A 21,417-nucleotide genomic window follows, 5' to 3' on the forward strand; every position below is an offset into this window, starting at 1 on the left:
AACTCAGGCTGTTGACTATTTAGCCATGTTTTGCATCGGAGGTTTTTGTTTTATTTGTTTAAACGGCACGTTCAGGAACACGTGGGAAACAGTACAAAAGTCGATTGGGCGGGGTCAGTAATTCTATTGGTCCATTGGCAATGCAATGTTTGACGTCATATTTTGCCGACTCATTTAAATTCTGCCGTGGTCCTCTAGTCGAGTAAAGTAAAAGTTTAAAGACCATCATTGACATTATAAGTAAAATAATTAAAAAAAAACATATATGAGCATGAAATGTAAAATTACATTTCGTGATAGAATTTGGTGCTGTTTATTTTATATTGACAAAAACTTCTAAGGACATTGTTGCATATTAGATGTTATAAAATAATTATTGCAGTATGCGCTAGAGTAGACATTGGTTTTGGGTCTACGCAGGATAGCAGGATACAATTATGTATAAGATATTAATAATATAAATAAAAAAAATCCAATGTGCACCATGAGCCAAATGAACGATCGTAGGCACTTGTCAGCCATATTGAGCCGGGGCCCTGTGCTAACTATACAATTGCTATAATCTTTCAACGCCAGACACCAACTTTAACAACAATTTGATGTCTTTTGCTGTCAATGGCACTACATGAGTAAATTACCTTACTATCGCCTTACCTCCTCTGACGCAAGATGGTCGCCGATTACTTGCAGCGTCGACTCTGTCGTAATACCTCTACATATATCTCTGCCATCTGTCATACATAATGAATCATTGTAATAATTCTTCACAACAACATATATGTACATTTTATCTGTTGATGTGCATTGTTGGTCCTATAAACAATGTATTGGAAATCGGAGGTTAAAATTGATAAAATAAACAATGTAGAGCCCTTAACAATGTTTCTAATTTCCTTAAAAACGCAGTTAGTTAGAGAACTTCATTGACATAAATTTGTTTAATTGCATGTAGTTATATAACCAGAAATCAACGAAAAAAACATTACGCTTTTACGTAACAAGATTTCCCCGCCCTTTTTACTCGCGCATGCGCATCACCCAATAGCTCAGCTAAGCTCCGCCATTGAGGGAGTACCATCCCGAGGAAGGGTCAGAGGGAGATAGACTGGCGTTCCATCGACACTACACGGCCTCGCGGTCCTCCGCGGAGTTCGAATAGCGTGAATATCCTGAGCAGAAACCGGTCAACAGTCTACGGATACTCTCGTCGCTTTCTTGCACTTTGCCGCCGCCTGTCGCCGTCACCTTCGAGGGACAAAATTGGAATAAGTAACGGGGGGTAAAACGAGGGGAGCTAACGCTAGCTCTGCTAGCTGCTCACGGGTGGGAGGAGGAGGGAGGGCGGGGTGGGGGCCGGGGGGATTCTTGCCTACTACTCTCGTTTGATGGATCCGCGAATCGCCTGGTTCCAACCAGAACAACGCGGACCGGCCAACAACCTGTGGATGCAGATTTGGGAGACGACGCAAGGGCTCGGATACCTCCACGTCAACAACAGCTTCGGCATCCTAAAAGCGAGCCTCAGCGCGGCGTCGGGAGCCGTCCTCCTCGCCGCCAGGACCGGGCCGCCCGAGTCGACCATGACGAGTCCCACCGGGGACGGCGAGGTCTTGGAGCAGCGGGACTTTCTGTCGTTGGATACGGGGAACCGCAACCAGCGAGCGGCCGCGCCGAACAACCGGGAGCCGGCGGACGGGCACCCCAACAAGAGGAAACGGGACAACAAGGCGAGCACTTTCGGATTCAATTCCAGCTTCCTGAACGGCGGCGGCCCCGAAACGGAGGGCCGCGACGGCTACGCTGGCACGCCGTGGAAGAGCAGGAACTATTCGGAGGGGATCGTCGGGTAAGAGAAACTTTGTTTTTTGGGGGGTCTATTTGGCGAGACAGATAAAGTTATTGAAATCATATAAGGGAATTAGTACGGTGATTATTGGGAACGGAATTAGCGCTTTATATGCTTAACTTTTTGGGGGGGATATTTCGTTTAATGTGCTAATAATGGGAAAAAAATGCACTTTTCAACTTCATTTTTACTGCTTTTACGACTTTGCGAGTGTCTGTTTTTTTCCATTTCAATTCGGCGTAACGCCAATCAAAGTCGAAAGTTTGTTTCGTTTTGTCGAAAATGTTTTCGTTGTTGGTTACTTTGCCTACTTGGGTTTTGGGATATGAGTAGGCCTGGGCAATTAATCAATTCTATGTATTTATTTGATTTTTTTATACTGTGAATGATTGGGAAAAAATATATTTCAAGTTTATTATTTTAGTTTGTTTCTTTGCGTTTGTTGCTATTAGTGTTTTGGGGGCTGACATCACAACTAGAGAAACATATTACATTTCATTTTCTTCTTATTGTCGCCTTTAAAAGTCAGAAAATATCGTAAATCAAATGTCAGGGTTTGGTGGAATTATTTTTGGGCCCTTTTGCCCAGCCTTGGGTGTAAGTCACCAATTTCATGACAACCTAATACTCCACCTCATATTACTGTCACCCATCTTGCCCTATCACATCCCTGTCCGACCTATCTTCCCTCTTGGTGTCTTCTAGCTAAATACACTTAAATTGCGCTTGCACAGCTCCACATGAAGTAGAGCAAGACAATAATCAGACTGTCAGCCACTTGTTACGCTCCTAATTGTAAATCACAACAGAAAATATGTAAATTAAGACCTAAACGACGACAGTTACTTAGCAGCCCGCGGACTGTACGTTTGACACCACTGACCTAGAGCCTTAAGCGGCTGCTATGCTTTTAAACACACGAGTACGACGTGCACCCAATGTGACCGAGTCCTCCTACTCCACTCTGTACTTGACACGCTAGTCACGTGATCCACCCACTTGTGAACACATGTACAGTATCGTTCTCGTGGTGTACGTTGAGCTCGTGTTGCGTCCAGATCTCACCGCCCTTCAACTTGTCATTATTTCGTGCTAGTTTTTTTCCGCCTTAACTTCTGTTTAAACAAGCAAAGCAGCTGAAATGATCAATTAGGTTAAACTCTTATAGGGCAAACAATTGTATTGGGTAAATAATGAAAAATTAATAATTTATCCCATAAAGACCTGCTGTCTAATTACATGGGCAACAGATTTGGGCACAATATTAACATTTGGTGTACATGTGTGGATGCTAGATCTCACTTTTAATGATGTCTTATTTTCTGAACCGCTTTATCCTCACTAAGGGGTGCTGGAGCCTATCCCAGCTGACTTTGGGCCAGAAGCCCGGGACACCCTGAATTGGCGGCCAGCCAATCGCAGGGCACAACAAGACAAACAACCAATCACTCACAGCTAGGGGCAATTAAGTGTCCAATCAGCCTACCATGCATGTTTTAGGAATGTAGGAGGAAACCGGAGTACCCAGAGAAAACCCACGCAGGCCCGGGGAGAACATGCAAACTTCACACAGGTGCACCGACCTGGACTTGAACCCAGGTCTCCCACCGTGAGGCCGATGCGCTAACCACTCATCTGCCAGGCCATAATCTTTCTATAATTAATAATTATATATGTGTTAAATATATAAATAGTAATTAATTCCATCAGCCAAACGAATAGAATTTGCGATAGTCGAGGGATTACTGCAGTTTTCCCAGTTAATTGCAGCCAATGAGCGTCATAAAAAATTTTGGGATCTACAAAGGACCATAATCAACGCTTTATCACCCAGCCTGTAATCATTATTGGGCTTGTAGTCCATCCTGTCATGGAAACTGTGACTTTTACTGTTTTGCTTCAGGCACTTGCAAGTCACACCTAATATAATGTCTATATACTAGGACTGCGTAATCAGTCACTGTGGCAAACGCCGTGCCGCGTCCTCTTTGTCAACGTACACCACAGGCGACAATGCGTGTCCTCTCGGTGGACCGGCGGCACGTATCGTGTTACCGGTTTAGGGCGAGTGTGCGAGAGGTCGAAAATGAATGGAGAAAGAAACCCGTCATTTCAGGTGCTTCACAATGCAGCTTTCATCAAAGCTTTTGTCGGGTGTCGTAAGTTACCAGTTTTTCAAGTGGAGGCAATAGGTGCTGCACTTTCAGATATTTATTACGTGATTATTCCCATGTGCTTTTCAAATGACACATCCTTTACGTGCATATGACAAGTATGGATGGAATGCGCACCGACCATTAGCATCTACATTGTATAGCTAGCCAGCTATAATGATCTATTCTCAATGTCAGTCAAGTTTTGATGGACCGCGTGAAGAACACTAGCTAGCTAATCGGCTATATTGATCTGTGCATGTGGCCTTCAAATGCTATCTTAATTTTTCAAAATAAACTACTACGATTTGAACTTGGGCGGGTCATTTGGGTGTTGCAAGTTTTTACCCTTTGACACGTTTCCAAGCTAGGACTCGACTCATAAATTTGGGATATCGCTATTAACAACAATGCACATTGGTAGATTTTGCTAAAGCAAATTGATGAACATTAATATCAGATGAAGGTGTTTCTGTCTTTTTCCTAATGTGGACAACTTTTGTAATAATACTATTACTACCAAAAAATGATGATTGAATCTTGGTTACGGCTTATATGCGCACAAATTAGACTTGACATGCACCAAATTGCAAGGTGAAAAAGACAAAACGCCGTAACGCAAGACAATGTGGCCAATACGGTCATTTATTTCAAGATAGAGAAAATATAAACAGATAAAATGCTTAACAAAATTAATTTTGACGTCTATGAATGAAATTCAAGGAAAAAAACTAACCGTATCTTGCATAAAACATGAAAAAAACGTACTTTTGCCCACCATTGCTTGCTAAGAGCGCCACCATCTTACCTAAAAATGACAAACAAGACCGCTACGGACACACTTCCTGGTTGTACTGCTCACTTGACTTCCTTTTTGAATTTGTCTACGTGCAGGCAACACCCATTTGGATTGTGCAATCCAGAAATCGATATATACAGTATCTCAGAAAAACTACGCGTGACCATTTTTCTCAAGATTTTCCCTTCAAAGTAACACATTTGCACTCCCTATTAAAACCATGCCTAGGGCGGTGAAAATTGTGAATCACGGGGTGGCTTATACGCGAGAAATTGTAAAATTTAACGATTTTATGGCAATTTTAAGGGTGCGGCTTATACGCGGAGGCGGTTAATATGCAAGAAAATACAGTATTTTTTTTAAATAATTAATCAATTCATATTGATAGCTAATCCATAGCCAAAAAATAAACCAAAACAAAGACACGTGCTATGAATTGGGATGTTTTCAGGCTTTCTTATGTTGCTTCTCATTGCGCTTTGTAAGCAAAGCATAACTTTCCTCTGTCATTTAAGGGCGGGAGCGCTCGTAAATCTGCGACCCATCGCAGGATATGATTTGTGCCCTATAAGCAGTGGCGAGGGTGAAAGCGTGTGTGTGTTTTTGAATACATTTTTTTCCTCCCCGTGGGCCGTCTACGCTATATTTGGACATGGGAGACAAAGGCATGTGCTTATTTGTTCTCCCTGTCTCGGGCTCGCTTACGCCTCCTTTCCAAGTCCAAGTCCAGTGTCTCACAGCGTTGACACGCTCCACACTGACTTGACTTCCGCAAACTCAAAGCAGAAACCTTCTTTGTGGACGTCCAATCAGCAAGAGATCCTGCCCCCTATTTATTTATTTATTTATTTATTAGCGTAGCTCCTTTGTTTGGCTGGTTTTTATGGATTCAGGAAGTCGAGGTAGCCTTTTGATGAGTTTGATTTATTTAATAAGGGACAGCACGTATTAATGAACATTTATATTCCCGTTAACGAACATATACAGTGGTACCTCGACCTAGGATCAGCTCTACCTACGACATGCTCAAGGTATGATGAAAATTTCGATCGAATAATTCGCCCGAGATACGATCAAAATTTCGAGATGCGACCAAGCCAGGTGGCCATGACATGAGAGGCTGTTTATCATTGTAGCGCATTGTCTTTTTTTTGCCGCATCTCTTTCGAGTAGAACAGATATCTACGAGCACTGAACGATTTATTCCGATGATTTTCTCCTACGCACGACCAGGAAACGCACAACGCGCATGCGTGGGCAAAAAGAGGGCTTTCTGGGTAATGAAGTATACTCGTGCACACAACACCGATAGCCAATGGCACCCTTTCTCAGAATAAAACTTCATTACCCACAATCAATACGTGGGTAGGCTGTTATTCCTTCCTTAGCCCGTTAGCTCCCGCGATCGCTCATTCAAGACTACTTCTCGTCGGCAAGTGGTCGTGCGTTATGCTATTGTGAGGACATTTGTGTGCATCATTTTCGGAATATTTTGAAGGGAATACAACAGCAAACAGCCTATCGATAGCGAACGTGAGGGTGGAGGCGTGGCAAACAGCTAACCCGCCCAGAACGAAGGTTAAAAAAATTAAAACAAAAATAGAATTCAGTTTTGTGTAAAGTTACATTAAACGTATGTTCGAGTGTGTCTGTATATATTAAGCCAAGTCAATTTAAATTTCTTTGTTCGTTTACGATTGCGTTGTTGCCGTGGATAAAGTCCCCCCGAACATGTTACCGTATTTAACCGAATATAAGCCGCATTTTTCGGACAAAAAATGATTACTGAATCGAAGGTACGGCTTATATGCGCATAAAAAGATGACATGCACGAAACTGCAAGGTACCAAAGACGAAATGCCAATTGGTTTTAGTGTTGTTTTGCTGGCCGATCGATGACCAACTTGTTAGGCAGTAAGTCACTTCTCACACAAACTGTTCTCTACAGTCAGCTGCTGCCAAGAGAGTCCAAATTAAGGAAGTTCCAGATGTGAGCCCAAGTCCCAGTTGTTTTTCCCCACGCTGTGTGGAATTGAACGATTACGGCTCAAAGCAATTGAGGGAGAACGCTGGGCACCGCGATGACTCGGGCTCAAACGCGGCAATTATATGATTACACTTTTGGCGCTGCCGTTTTTTTTTCTGGCTGCAATTGGCTTCAGAGTTCAGAGTGCTTACTTGTCATGGCGACAAGTGGAACCCTTTGCACTTCCAGTGTGAGGTCGCAGCTCTTTGCGACTCTTTCCGTCCATACCAGCCCAGAAACATGACTCAGCACTCCTTTACTGTGACCGTTAACTTTTACGGTAGAACACGAATGCGCGAGATTCCCGTTTCGGGCATGGACGTTTGGCTGATGGAATTAATTACATACGGATAGCAAAAAACAAAACAATTCCAGACCAGTCGGCAGCGTGACAACAGGAGTTGGAGCTCTGTTTCCCAGTAGGCGACAATTAGTACCATATTTTCACAATAAGAAATGAAACCAGTCAGTCAAACGGTCAGGCTCATACAAAATTTTGAATTTAGCCCATAAACAAGGCGTACCGACTGATTGGGCGCCCCGTCCATTAAAAAAAATTGGGGACTTTTAATAGCGCCCTAGTGGAGTGAAAATACGGTACTCTCAGATCGGTTCATGGGTTAAAAATTCCTGAATCTGCCATTTATTGGATTGGATTGGATAACTTTATTCATCCCGTATTCGGGAAATTTCATTGTCAATGTAGCAAGAGGGTGAGAATGCAGATGCAGGAAAAGACATTTTAGACATAAATAGATAGGTAATAAATAAGTTAATAAATACATACATAAATAAATAAATGTGTGTTGCTGTAATATATATATATATATATATATATATATATATATATATATATATATATATATATATATATACATATACCTACATATGCATACATTTATATATAAATATACATATACATACATACACATAGATGTACATGTATACATACGGTTGGTCTTAACATTCAGCCATTTGTTTTGTTAAAGAGTTATGAGACATTGAAATCGTTTTGACTCTTGTTTATACTTTTCTCCTTTTTTTAAAGTACCTTACTGTTGTTTCGCCTCCATGTCGAGGCAGAAAAGAGTTCTATCTAGGAATGGCGTTGTGCTGAAGGGTTTGCTAACAAGACTAGACCAATCAGCAATCACATCTTCCATTTTTTTTCTTGGCCAGAAATGTGCAATTAGTCACCAGCAATTAGCATGCTTTTTTTAACTAAACATGTTAACAAATTACTGTTTCAGTCTTTGCTTAAGTATTTTTCAGATTTTTGTGTGTGCATTGCTAGCACTCGTAGCGACCAAGTAGAATATAATGTTTTTGTGGAAATCCCCCCTTTTCCTTCCTGGCTTTGGCAAAAGATGACATAACTTTACGATAATCCAGGCAAAAGGGATTAATCGGATAAACGGTGCCGGAGGACCTGTAATTCAATCCTACGGGGCTCTGTGTGGCCTGGCCCGCTTACCGGGAAATGAAACTTATGAATGAAACTCAAATCTAGTTGAGTTTTTTTTTTATATCCATTCATCATTTATTAGTCAAAAAGAGTTCTTTTTTTTTTCATTTCTTTAGAAAAAAAAAAAAGAAAAAACATCATATTTATGGCATTTTATTTGAGCCCTGAAACTACATAGAAAGAAAGTTTTGTGTTTTGAAAGAGCAGACTGAAGCTTTTAGCTTTCGTTTGTTGTCAAATGAAACCTAGTGGCCCTGCTGGGATGGACGGTATGCTGCTCTTTACACAAGAAAGAGAAAGAGAAAAGATTAGTCATTACATCAGAACCTTGCCCAAGATCACATTTTGGACTATTTAAAGCAAACGAACATCACCTAATTCAGTTTGTTGAAGTGATTTTTAACTTGGAAAATTGTCATTTTGTTGCTTAGTTTTATGTACTTTTGTCAACGTTAACATTGTGTGAGCACAAAACGGCCTTTAAAAAAATAATATTGGGAAGGAAAAATGTAATATTACGAGATTTAAGTCATTTTCCTGTTTTTACGGTACATGAACCGGATTACTGTATTACTTTATGGCTTTTGTGTATTTTTGGAGCAGTAAGCGACCGACCACCTGTTTTTCCCAGCCATACCTCCGTTTTCCCAGATAAAAGCGGTCAGAGAAAGGTCGCCGTGCGGGCAGGGTAACCCGTTCTCAAGGACGCGTGCCCTCGGCGCCGCGGCCACATGACACCGCCGACGGCCCACAGCTGGGTTTCCTCTTTTCCCTCGTTGTTTGGTTGCTAAATAAGACCCGGCCGGGCCTGAGACCACGCCTCCTCCTTTGTTATTCGTGCACATTCCTGGTTTTGTTTCCACTAATTATTAACTTCCACAATATGAGTAAAGGTCAGGCCCCGTGAGCGCTCGCCGCTTTTTGCGTGGCAATTTGACGTCAGGTTCGTAATCGGATTTTCGCTCGGTTAACGTTTCAAGGTGGGAGATTTGCTTTTGAGTTTCTCGAGTCTTTGCTGACAATGTTTCGTCCTTTTTCCAGGTTGCACGAAGAGATCCGAGACTTCTACGCGTACATCTCGCCTCGGCCGGAGGAGGAGATGATGAGGCTGGAGGTGGTGGACAGAATTAAGGGCGTCATCAACAACCTTTGGCCAAGCGCAGAGGTAAAGCAATTCGACTGTCTCTGCTTTTTGTCAGCGCAATTAAATGGAACATAACAGACGGTTGCAAAAAAAAATTGGGCTTTGAATGTTCTTTGGAGGTCTTCCATAGATGAGCTCTTTTTCTTGGGTTGGCTGCAGTGTCGTGCTTCACTTCAGTGAAGGCATCTTCTTTCCCCCCTCTCTACAAAATTGAACTGAACTAAAAATATTCTGTATTTTCTTGCATGTACGCCGTATTTGTCGCTAAAAAAAATTAGGACTGAATCGAGAGTACGGCTTATATGCCAATAAATTAGACTTGACATGCACAAAACTGCAATGTGACAAGGACAAAACGCCATAACGCAAGATAATGCGGCCGATGTGGTCATTTATTTTAAAATAGAGAAAAGATAAACAGATAAATCGCGTAACAAAATTAATTTTGACGTCTATGAATGAAATTCAAGGGAAAAAATTAACCGTATCTTCCATAAAACGGGAAAAAACTTACTTGTGCCTGGCTTTGCTCACTCAGGGCGCCGCCATCTTACCTAGGGGTGACAAACTAGACCGCTACGGACACACTTCCTGGTTGTACTGCTCACATGACCTCCTTTTGGAATTTGTCTTCATGCAGGCAATAATGTGCAATCCAGCAGACGGTCCTTTCAATTCATACAGACTCAGAAATGCCATGCACAATGATTTTTCTCAAAATTTTCCATTCAAAGTAACACATTTGTGCTCGCTATTAAAACCATGAACATGGAGGTGAAAATTGTCAATCTGGGGTGTCTTATGAGGGAAATTGTAAAATTCAACGATGTAAAGGCAATTTTACGGGTGCTAATATGCAAGAAAATACTATAAATGCTGTCGTGAATAATATTTGTTTTGCACGGCTCTGTTTTACATGTATATTTCTCTGATCCTAAACATTTAACTATATAATTATAAAAGATTGAACATGGAATAGTCACTTCTAGAGCTGTAGTATTCATTTACAACTTTAGTACGACAAACGGCTTAGTGCATGCGTACGTGCATATAGACAACATTTGTATAGTACCGCTTTAAGAAAGGGCTTAAATCTATTTGCGTGAACCGTGCCTTGCTCAACAAGAGCTTTAAAAGGTGTAAGTTTGGCCGAGATTATTGGCTTAAAGTCTTACTTTGGGTTTTATTGTCACTGGTGTTTTCTACACGGCCTCGTAAGCAGAGTCAGATGGACACGATACCCTTAGAAAAGTTCGAGTTGACGTCACACCCCGGGTAAAAATGAAGCTTTCGTTTTCTAGCTATGGTCTGCTCACCGCCAACTGTTAGGGCGTAATCAAGTGACAAGGTGTATTACCTTTGGGCTATTTAGTGTTTGCATACTTGTGGTTCCTTGGGTCTAATTATGGCTTTTATCTGCAGGTGCAGGTGTTTGGAAGCTTCAGCACAGGCCTTTATTTGCCAACAAGGTAAGTGGCGTCTCTATTAACTGCACTGATTGTTTTTCTTCCTTTTATGTTGGAACTCTTAGATAAAATCAAACAAATATCAACACAATATTAACTCATCTTTAATGAAGGTCTTCTGTCGTTTACCCCTTTGTTGCAATGTTGTGTAGTACAAAAATATTTACTATTTGGTGAATTTTCTCGCATAATAGCTGTCTCCGTGTATAAGCCGCACCCTTAAAATTGCATATACCGTATTTTCACGACTATACGGCGCATCATATTTTTAGCCGCAGTGTCAATAATGAGTGCCATTTTTGTATTTTACACACACAAAGGACGCACCGTTTTTATAGACGCAGCCAGGCATGGCAAAACATACACCAGCTTAAACATACACGCTACACCCACACGCTAAAAACACGTTTTTAAAAAGGCAACGGAAGCAAAACTGAGTTCGGTTGTACTTTATTTAGCCATTTTACAATGTACTCACGTCATCATCACCCACAAATCCATCAAAGTCCTCATTTTCGAAAACGCTGAGTTTTATACGTTCGTCCAGGCGGCCACAATCCATTTGCAAATAGAAGCTAGCTAGTAGCTAGCGTAACTTTTCCAACGCTGCTTTCCATGCTTCGTCAAGCTGTGTTGATGTCGATGTATACAGGCCACAATTCATTAGCAAATAGTAGCTAGCTAGTAGTTAGCGTAACTTTTCCAACGCTGCTTACCATGCTTCGTCAAGCTGTGTTGATGTCGATGTATACAGGCCACAATCCTTTGGGTGTATTGACAAAAGAACTACATATCCCAGCAGTCACTGCACAGTACTTTTTCTACGGGGAAAATAGTAGTCGGGGGCTGCTTGCCGTAGTTTTGAGAGCTGTAGAGGATGGTGTACCCTATCGACTGATTTATTTTAATTTATCGTGATAACAATTTTAGTATTGGTCCATATATAAAGCGCACTGGATTATAAGGCGCCCTGTCTATTTTGGAGGAAAATTTAAGACTTTTATGTGCGCCTTATAGTCGCGAAAATACGGTAAATTGTTGAATTTTACAATTTCTCTCGTATAAGCAGCCCCGATTCAGAATTTTCACCTCCGTAGTCTTTGTTTTTATAGGGAGTACAAATGTTTTACTTTGAAGGGAAAATTTTAAGAAATATCATCGCACATGGTATTTCTGAGATGCTGTGTGAATTGAAAAGATCTTGAATTTCAATCATAGACGTCAAAATAAATTATGACGAACATTTTATATGTTTATCTCTTCTCTATTTTGAAATAAATGACCGTATCGGTCGCATTGCGTTATGTCATCTTTCAGTTTCGTGCATGTCAAGTCTAATTTGTGCGCATATAAGCCGCATCTTCAATTCCGTCATCATTTTTTGGAGCGACAAATACGGCTTATATGCGAGAAAATACCCTGCATGTTAAATTAAAAGGGGGAAAACAGTCATTCGTCTTTTTATCCAATTTACTAAATGCAAAGCGCATTATTTATTTTTAGCGAACCACACGAAATTACTCTGAAAACTATATTTCACCAAAAGTCTAATATTTGTTTTAAGTGCAATGTTATGCGGTTTTCCACAGCGATATCGACTTGGTGGTTTTTGGGAAGTGGGAAACGCTCCCGCTGTGGACGCTAGAAGAGGCTCTCCGAAAAAGGAATGTAGCCGACAAGAACTCCATCAAAGTTTTGGACAAAGCCACGGTGAGTTTTGACGGATTACCCTAGATCTAATAATAGCCACTTTAATTACGAATCATCCAAATAAAGCCCTGAAGTTGAAATCAACGGACATACCCCCCTCCCCCGTCTTCCCAGGTGCCCATCATTAAACTGACGGACACTTTCACGGAAGTCAAGGTGGACATCAGCTTCAACGTGAAGAGTGGCATCAAAGCGGCGTACCTCATCAAGGAATTCAAAGAGGTACTTCACAAATCCTGCTCGTCAAGGACGTCCGGGTGTCAACGTGAATTATACGTGCCTTGCAGAAATACCCCGTGCTGCCTTACCTGGTCCTGGTGCTTAAGCAGTTCCTCCTGCAGAGGGACCTCAACGAGGTTTTCACAGGCGGAATTGGCTCGTATAGCCTCTTCCTCATGGCTGTCAGCTTCTTGCAGGTAAGTTGATGCCAGGTCCTGTTTACCAGGTTTTTCAGGTGCACATTTTCTCCCCCTATTTCCTGACAGCACAGTAAAAAAAAGAAATACAGACGCTCCCCTACTTACGAACGAGTTAGGTTCCGAGCGATTGTTCATAAGTTGAATTTGTTTGTAAGTTGATTCAGTGCTATATTTTGTATTATAATTTATGTTTAAGGCCTATAGTATAAGTATATTGAAGGTTTATATAAGTGCATTTGTATGTTTAAGGCTTGTATAAGTAACACGCATTGGTTTGTACTAAAAAAACATTTAATAAACTGGAGAGAATATGTACAGTACTGTATAGAGAGAGATAGAGAGAGAGATTTATGTATTAGAAACTGGCCGAAAGAAGCAATCTAACGACGATTGCACAGTTTTCTTCTTTTTTTCATCATAAATGATGCGGTAGCAATGTGAGAAATAATGTGCAGGTGAGGAGATTTGATGTAACAGACAGGATAGTTCGTTCCATCCCTTCTAAAAGGGAACTTTTATAACAGTTGCGTTTGGGTTGGGGGCTCTTCATTTATTTTTGGTTCGAGTGTGTACACCAAGCCACCTTGTGGTGTAGAGGTTCACTCGCCTGCCTTGGAAAGTTCATGCATTCTAACTCATGTTTGTACCCCAGTGTAAATGGGTTGCGAGACCCACACAAACATACACATTCATACGCTTTGGTTACTTGTGCGAGCTCATCTGACGGGGTGCGGTGAGGTGGAGTTGGTGCCGCAGTCGATGTACCCAGAAAAGACTGATGCCTCCGACATATTCTTCTTTTTTTATGTTACTTTTATAGTATGATGTGACACCATTGAACTCAAGAGCCAACTTTTGTCGTTCAGCTATTTGGTCAAAGGACGTGTTGAAAAAGTGTTTTTTTGGGCTGAATCTGTCGACTTCTCTTTCATGGCGTGTTGACAGTAAATTATTTCACGCAACTTACGCAATTTACACAACTTACGCAACTTGCGCATTGCAACGAAGTGGGCAGAAGAAGGTAGATGCTGGGTGAGCTGAGCGCTCACAGCGCCAGGCGTCGGTATTAGCGGCGGAAAGAAGTACTACTTGGAGGCGCAATACAAAATCTAACTTACGAACATTTTTCGACATAAACGCAATTTGCAGACATGTTCGTATGTACCGTTGTTCGTAAGTCGTATGTTCGTAAGTAGGGGAGCGTCTGTACAGTGGTTCCTCGAGATACGAGCTTAATTCGTTCTGGGACTGAGCTCGTATGTCGATTTACTCGTAACTCAAATGAACGTTTCCCATAGAAATGAACTAAAAACAAATTAATTTGTTCTAACCCTCTGAAAAAAACACCCAAAACAGGATATTGGATTGGAAAAAGATTTTTATTTGTTCTAATTTGCCATCTATTAACAAAGTAACAAATAACTAGTGGTTTAATAGTACTAAAATGTGTTTAATATTATTCAAATTAGACGGATTTCGCGGAGGGGAGTGGCTTCCGCGTGGATTTTCACATTTTTATGAATTTACAAAAAAATATATTGGATTGGATCGGAACTTTATTTCATCCCATATTCGGGAAATTTCTTGGTTGCAGTAGCAAGACAGATATAAGACACACAAGACATTGTAGACCTAGTTTAAAAAAATGGAGCCACACTCACAAGGTGGATTTTTATTATTATTATTATAAAAAAAAATCCCCCAGAAAAAAAACTGCGATGTAGTGAAGCCGCGATATTCGAGGGATTATTGTAAAATGTTTTTGCTTGCGGAGCAGCTACAAACGACGTGATCGGCCCCCATTTCCAATCATGCGATTGGAATGGGGACATCCCAAGTCCTAATCTAGAACCGTGGCCAAACTTCAACTTTGTTCTTGCTCTCCCTCCACCAGCTTCACTACAGAGAGGATGTGTCCAGCCCCAACATCAACTTCGGCGTGCTGCTCATCGAGTTCTTTGAGCTCTACGGCCGCCATTTTAACTACCTGAAAACGGGCATCCGGATCAAAGACGGCGGCTGCTACGTGGCCAAGGACGAAGTTCAGAAGAACATGATGGATGGCTACAGGCCCTCCATGCTTTACATCGAGGACCCGCTGCAGCCAGGTGGGAATCACTTTGCGTTTTTAAACTCCTTTCTAGCCGCCAACGTCCCAAATCTGGATTCTCGATTGGTCTCCCGTAGACAACGACGTCGGCCGCAGCTCTTACGGCGCCATGCAGGTGAAGCAGGCCTTTGACTACGCCTACGTGGTGCTCAGCCACGCCGTGTCCCCCATCGCCAAATACTACCCCAATAACGACACAGAGAGGTAAAGACATCTGGCAAATACATACCTGTCAACCTCTGCCGATAACTGCCCTTATAAATGATTATGATTCCCCTTACAACCCCCCAAAAAAACTTACAAACACCGTACTCGTACGGTGTTTGTAAGGTTTTTTGGGGGGTTGTAAGGGGAATCATAATCATTTATAAGGGCAGTTATCGGCAGAGGTTGATAGGTATGCAAATATGGTCCGTCTCTTGCTTGTTTTCACCGAACCTATTCCGCTCGTATCGTGAGGGTCCGTTGTACCGATTATCTTCATCGTGGGCTCTTATGCAATCGTATTCCTCGCGTTTCTTAATACCGAGACTTGAAATACTTGGCATTCCGCCGCGCGGGCGTAAACACCGTTGTTCCTTTGTCCGCAGCATACTCGGCCGAATCATCCGCGTGACTCAGGAGGTGGACCAGTACAGGGACTGGATCCGGAACAGCTGGGGGAGCCCGTCCCAGAAGGACTCGACGCTCAACAGTATGTACACGCAAAAGCCGATGAATGCTCAGGGGTGGACGAAAACCGCCGACGTCCAGCTTGTTTATGTCGTGGGGCATATTGTAGTTGTATTTTTTTTTCTCTCGAAGGCCACAGTGTAGCTGGGTATTTTTTTCCGAGGGCAATATTGTTGTTTTATTTATTTTTTCGAAGCCATATTGTAGTGTTTTCCTTTTTGTAGGGCCACACATTGTAGTGTTTTTTTTTCAGGGACCATATTGTAATTTTTTTAAATTAACGCCACACATTTTAGTTGGTTTTTTTCCCCGGGGGACACATTTTAGCGTTTTTTTTTTAAAAATTTTAAATTTAATGCCACACTTTAGTTGGGGTTTTCCCCCCCGAGGGACACATTTGAGTGGGTTTTTAAAAAAAAAAATAATGCCACACATTTTAGTTGGGGTTTTTTCCCCGAGGGACACATTTTAGTGTTTTTTTTTATTTTTAGTGCCACACATTTTAGTTGTTTTTTTTCCCCCGAGGGACACATTTGAGTGTTTTAAAAAAAAAAAATAATGACACACATTTTAGTTGGTTTTTTTTTCCCCGAGCGACACATTTTAGTGTATTTTTTTTTTGAGGGCCACATTTTAATGTTTTTTTTTGCTCCACACATTGTAGTTGTTTTTTTGGGGGGGTTTCAAGGGCCATCATTTCTGACAAGAGTAATCGACTCAATGGCAACTCGTCGATTATCAAATGAATCGACTACGATTTTGATAGTTGATTGTTGATCTACAATGCAAGCATTTTTTTTAAATCATAAAAATAACACTGTAAATATCTCTTATTTAATTAACATTTACAGTGTGTTGTTTTTCATGATTAAAAAACTATTTATTTAAATGTTAATTTTTTTTTATTAATGAACAAGCTTTAAGTTTTGCATGATTTAATAGTCCTCGGTTTTTCATTGTGATTTAAATGTAATTTTGGCCATTGGTGATGATTTCAGGAAACGAAGTGACGCTGTTCGAGTCCCAGCAGCTGGACCAACGCAACAACAACGTTCCAGAGGAGGACGAGGAGGTGGCGGTGATCCTGCCGCCGAGGGGCAAAAGCCCCTCGTCCAACTCGTCTTCGCCGTCGGCTTCCTTGCGCTCGTCACCGTCCTCGTCCCCTCTGTCGCCCTCCACCACGTCCTCCTGCTCCAGCGACGGGGTGCGTCCCTTCGGGCGAGCCGAAAAACCCCGTCCTTCTTTGTCCCGCACGAGTTCATCTTTGTCATCTTTGCGCAGGACTCCGACGGCACGCCTTGCAAAACGGTCAAGCAGCAGTCGGGTCGGGCCGCCGGCGCCCACAGAGAAAAGCCTGTCGCGGCGACCAATCATCGGACGCAGAACCGAACGACCATCACTCCACCCGGAGGCAACAAGGGAGGAAAGGTGTGTTTGTTTGTGTGTGTGTCTTTTCTACTTAAAGAGACAGGCGTCATAAACATTATTATTATTATTTTTTAAACCTCTGATAATGGAAACAATCTTGTACATGGAAATAATTATTTTAAAAAAATGTATTGAAAATCCCATTGAAAAATACAACGGAAAATGTGAAACTAAATTAACACAAGTACAGTGGTACCTCGACATACGATCTTAATCCGTGACTGAGATCCTATGTCGAGCTTTTCGTAACTCGAGCGGACGTTTCCCATTGAAATGAACTAAAAACAAATTAATTCATTCCAACCCTCTGAAAAAACACCAAAAACAGTATATTGGACTGGAAAAAGTTTTATTTCTTCTAATTCGCCATCTATTAACAAAGTAACACATAACTAGTGGTTTAATAGTAATAAAATGTGTTTAATAGAAGTAAAATTAGACACATTTCGAAGGGGGAAGAGCGAGAGAGACGGATAGAGATCGGTGTGGGGGCGTTAATTCGTTCCAACCCTCTGAAAAAACACCAAAAACAGGATATTGGATTGGAAAAAAATGTTTTATTTCTTCTAATTCGCCATCTATTAACAAAGTAACACATAAACTGGTGGTTTAATAGTAATAAAATGTGTTTAATATAACTAAAATTGGGCGGTGTTGTGTGCACAAGTATACTTCATTACCCAGAAAGCCCTCTTTTTGCCCGCGCATGTGCATTGTGCGTTTCCTGGTCGAAACTCATCTGAATAAATCGTTCAGTGCTCGTAGATATCTGTTTAGACGAAAGAGATGCGCCAAAAAAAGACAGTTCGCTACAATGATAAACAGCCTCTCATGTCATGGCCACCTGCCTTGGTCGCATCTCGAAATTTTGATCGTATCGCTTAGAAACATCATTTTAGAAACAACAAAGTTATTATAATTTGCAATAATTCAAATTGAAAAGTGTCAAATTTATTTTTCATTTCATTCATAGCTATTTCCTATTTTAACACATTTAACTGCCATTGACGGCATCTAAAGTCTAAAAAAAAAGTTCACATTTTGGTCAAAATACAAATATTAACAGCTCAAGCAGTCCAATCTGGCTGGACATTGTTGAAATTAGTTTCTCAAGTGGCTGTTTTCATAAATCATACACATAAAATGGAGAAAAATAAGACCTTTCCCCACATTTCAGGCTCGCTCCCAGCACAAAAGCGGCCACCAGAGCTCCCCCCGCTCCTCCGGAAACGGCAAAAATCACCCCAACGGCCGACCGCACCACCAAGGTAACGGCAAAAAGAGGAAAAACCTGCGGGACTCTGCACCAGAGGAGCTTTGCAGATAAAAAAAAAAAACCCTCATTTTTGCCCCAATTCAATGACTCAAGGAGAGAAAAAAAAAAGGAACTCGCAGTTTTCTTTCTGCAAACCAGCACCACTAGCGCCTCCTGCTGTATAGGAGAGGAATCTTCCCTTTTTTTTTGGAGCAATACACCACGGACATGCGATGGTGGGGATAAAAAAAAAAGTTTCTACAAAAAGGAAAAAAAATCATAGAAACGGATTCAATTGTACAAAAAAAAGTTGTTGTTTTTTTAAACAATTGACAGCATTGATGTGTAACTTATGCATGATTCTCTTTTTTTGATGGTTTTTGTTATGCCTACGACGGTCATTGGAACGTTTCTAGGAAATATACACTAAAAAAAAGATAAAAATAAGCAATTGTTTCATAGGATGATCTTTTTACAAAGGACAAAAACAGACCCGCCATGTTTTTTTTTTTTGCGGGCGTCTCGTTGCCATGCCGACATGACCAATCATCATCAGCATCCTACTTTTTTTTTTTTGACTGTCTGTTTGTCGCACGTGTCTGTATACGAAAGGGTTTCCCCAACTTTTCCCCCGACAATTTACTGTACATAAGATAAATACAATCTGTAAAAAAAATAAAAATAAATAAGGATTATCGATAAGATGGTGCCGGCGAATCCCCCCTCCCCCGACTTGACCGTTTGGGAAACCCGTCAGGTGGAGTTTACGCTGAATTTCCACGATTCTACGGAGATATATACATTTTAAAAAGAGTTAGCGATAAAGTGGCAACAAAATCCAGTGTATTTGGTAGATGTATTTATTTTTTTATGAATGATATGAACATAATATATGGATAAATAGATACAATATTTGCCCTTATATGTCGAGATGCATTGTGGGGGAGGTTCAATCAGGTATAATGACATTTTTTTTTGGTTCAGAATTATTGGCAATTATTATTTTTGTGACCAAGTAGACGATTGTAAGAGACAGTTTTATAAATCAGTCAAATCAGGATTTTTTTTTTCTTTATGGTTTGTATTATGTGGCTGGTCTACTTGGCTTAAAAAAAAGGGAGATCATTTGTGTGTGTGTGTGTGTGTGTGTGTGCGTGTGTGTGTGATTCGAAGTCGATTGTTTTTCTAAATACGGCACACGTTAATTTATGACAATTTTTTCTCCCCTGAAAACGAGTTTTGGATGACTCGGAGGGGGAAAAAAGTTCCCCGTAATTGTGGACCTCCAAAATCAGTCGCCCTTTTATGTTGTTGTAATACACCGTGTGTCCTGCAGGTGGTGATAGAACCCCACTTTGAAGTGACAACACTTGGCTTGACTACTGCATTTCGATTTGCAATTTAACTGAATTTGTTCATTATTGTTGTTGATTTAAAAATATGGATGTGGTTATTTTTTAGCAGGAAATTTCAGCCAGCAAATACCGTATGTATTTTCCTTTAAAAATGAATCTTGGCAGCCATTTTCAATGCAATACTAGGTTTAAATGCAGTATCGAAGCACTCGTGTTGCGTTATATACGAATATGGATACATGATAAGCATAATATCGTAGTACTCGACTACGTTGGGGGTTTACAAAATTTAAGGTTTAATATGTGAATGTCCCGACGCCAACACAAACCTTTCCGGACGTTAAGAAAGTTTCTCAACTGTATCGACTGTTTTGTCTTTGCTGCTTTTCACCAATTTCATGCAATAAAAAAAAACAACTAAACAAAACAAACAACAACAAACAATATTGTCAGGAATGGGTGTTTATTTTTTAATACTTTCAAGACTTTGCATAAGCGCTCATGTTCACGAGTGTCTTGGGGGTGCTGGAGACAACTTTGGGCAGTTGCCAGGGGACACCCTGAAATAGTTGCCAGCTAATCGCAGGGCACAAACATTAATTGTTTTATATTATATATATGTATATATATATATTAGAACTGGGCGATAAAATGATAATTATCGTGAAATATTTTTTGTCAACAATAATAATAAAAACTTAATTTAATAATAATTTTAAACAGCAATTACATCACCAGATTGTGATTAATTATCAATATCGATGTCATATCGCCCAGCTCTGATATATTATATATATGTGTATATATATATAATATATATATATAATATATTTATATATATATATATATATATATATATATATATATATATATATTATATATTTATATATATAATATATTTTATATATATATATATAATATATTTATATATATAATATATAACTTGTTTTTTTGTGAGAATGTTTGACACAATAATTAAGCTTAACGTGTGCAACACAAATGCAATATTTCCATGTTAATGCTTTTATGTGTGATTCAAAGTGTTTTGTACTCAACATTTTAATATAAATATAAGAGTAAATAGTTTGGGGGTAGTTAAAAAAACACAAAAATTAAACGGATTAAAAAGTAAATGAAAAATTGTCCGAATGCCTCTCAAATCAGCCAAAAATGATGCCAATAAATGAATTGACGACGATACACTTCCAATTGGACCAGTCATTGATTCTTTAGTGGGCGTGGCTTTATTTTAACAGAGAGTTTTTTGGGGGGCGGAGCTTGGCACTCGAACGCGTCCAGTCGTACAGGAGAGCTTCTAACATTGACGCATGCACATCCGTAGGAGGACACCGGAGATCTGCTCCTCTTTACGCCGGCGATGGCACCACCTTCCGCGGTCACTTCTGGACTTTTCACCCGCGGCGTGTGTCGATGACGGCGGAACCCAAGGTAGGTGTCTCAACTTCTTAACCACTATGATTTTATTTCATTTATGTATTTTTTTAAACATATCCACTTTAACACGACATATCGACTTTAAACACGATTATTTCCCTTTTTTCTTTGCCC

General features: G+C 40.6%; 2 protein-coding genes across 3 annotated transcripts in view; both read left to right on the top strand.

The window, feature by feature from the left end:
* The first annotated feature begins 1,063 nt into the window (after window positions 1–1,063).
* On the top strand, window positions 1,064–19,195 carry tent4b (terminal nucleotidyltransferase 4B). Its single transcript, XM_077626535.1, has 12 exons — window positions 1,064–1,846; window positions 9,331–9,454; window positions 10,856–10,902; window positions 12,489–12,609; window positions 12,724–12,831; window positions 12,897–13,025; window positions 14,923–15,136; window positions 15,216–15,342; window positions 15,729–15,832; window positions 16,809–17,014; window positions 17,092–17,238; window positions 18,416–19,195. The coding sequence occupies exons 1-12, from the start codon at window positions 1,386–1,388 to the stop codon at window positions 18,563–18,565; spliced, it is 1,938 nt and encodes a 645-aa protein (XP_077482661.1). The 5' UTR covers window positions 1,064–1,385; the 3' UTR covers window positions 18,566–19,195.
* Window positions 19,196–21,097: 1,902 nt separating this feature from the next.
* adcy7 (adenylate cyclase 7) overlaps window positions 21,098–21,417 on the top strand; it is a 43,618-nt gene continuing 43,298 nt past the window's right edge. Inside the window, exon 1 of one of the 2 annotated variants that reach the window (XM_077587817.1) lies at window positions 21,098–21,297. The gene's annotated coding sequence lies outside the window, so the exon portion shown is untranslated. The remainder of the gene's footprint in view (window positions 21,298–21,417) is intronic. The other variant, XM_077587826.1, reaches the window with a different exon arrangement.

Source organism: Stigmatopora argus, chromosome 2 (genome assembly GCF_051989625.1).
Source record: "Stigmatopora argus isolate UIUO_Sarg chromosome 2, RoL_Sarg_1.0, whole genome shotgun sequence".
Taxonomy (NCBI): Eukaryota; Metazoa; Chordata; class Actinopteri; order Syngnathiformes; family Syngnathidae; genus Stigmatopora; species Stigmatopora argus.

Excerpts from the sequence above, each read along its gene's own strand:
- tent4b (XM_077626535.1), top strand. The coding sequence starts at position 1,386 with ATGGATCCGCGAATCGCCTGGTTCCAACCAGAACAACGCGGACCGGCC. Across the intron at positions 12,832-12,896 it reads TCATCAAGGAATTCAAAGAG|AAATACCCCGTGCTGCCTTA; the intron begins GTACTTCACAAA and ends CGTGCCTTGCAG. Across the intron at positions 17,015-17,091 it reads CCTCCTGCTCCAGCGACGGG|GACTCCGACGGCACGCCTTG; the intron begins GTGCGTCCCTTC and ends ATCTTTGCGCAG.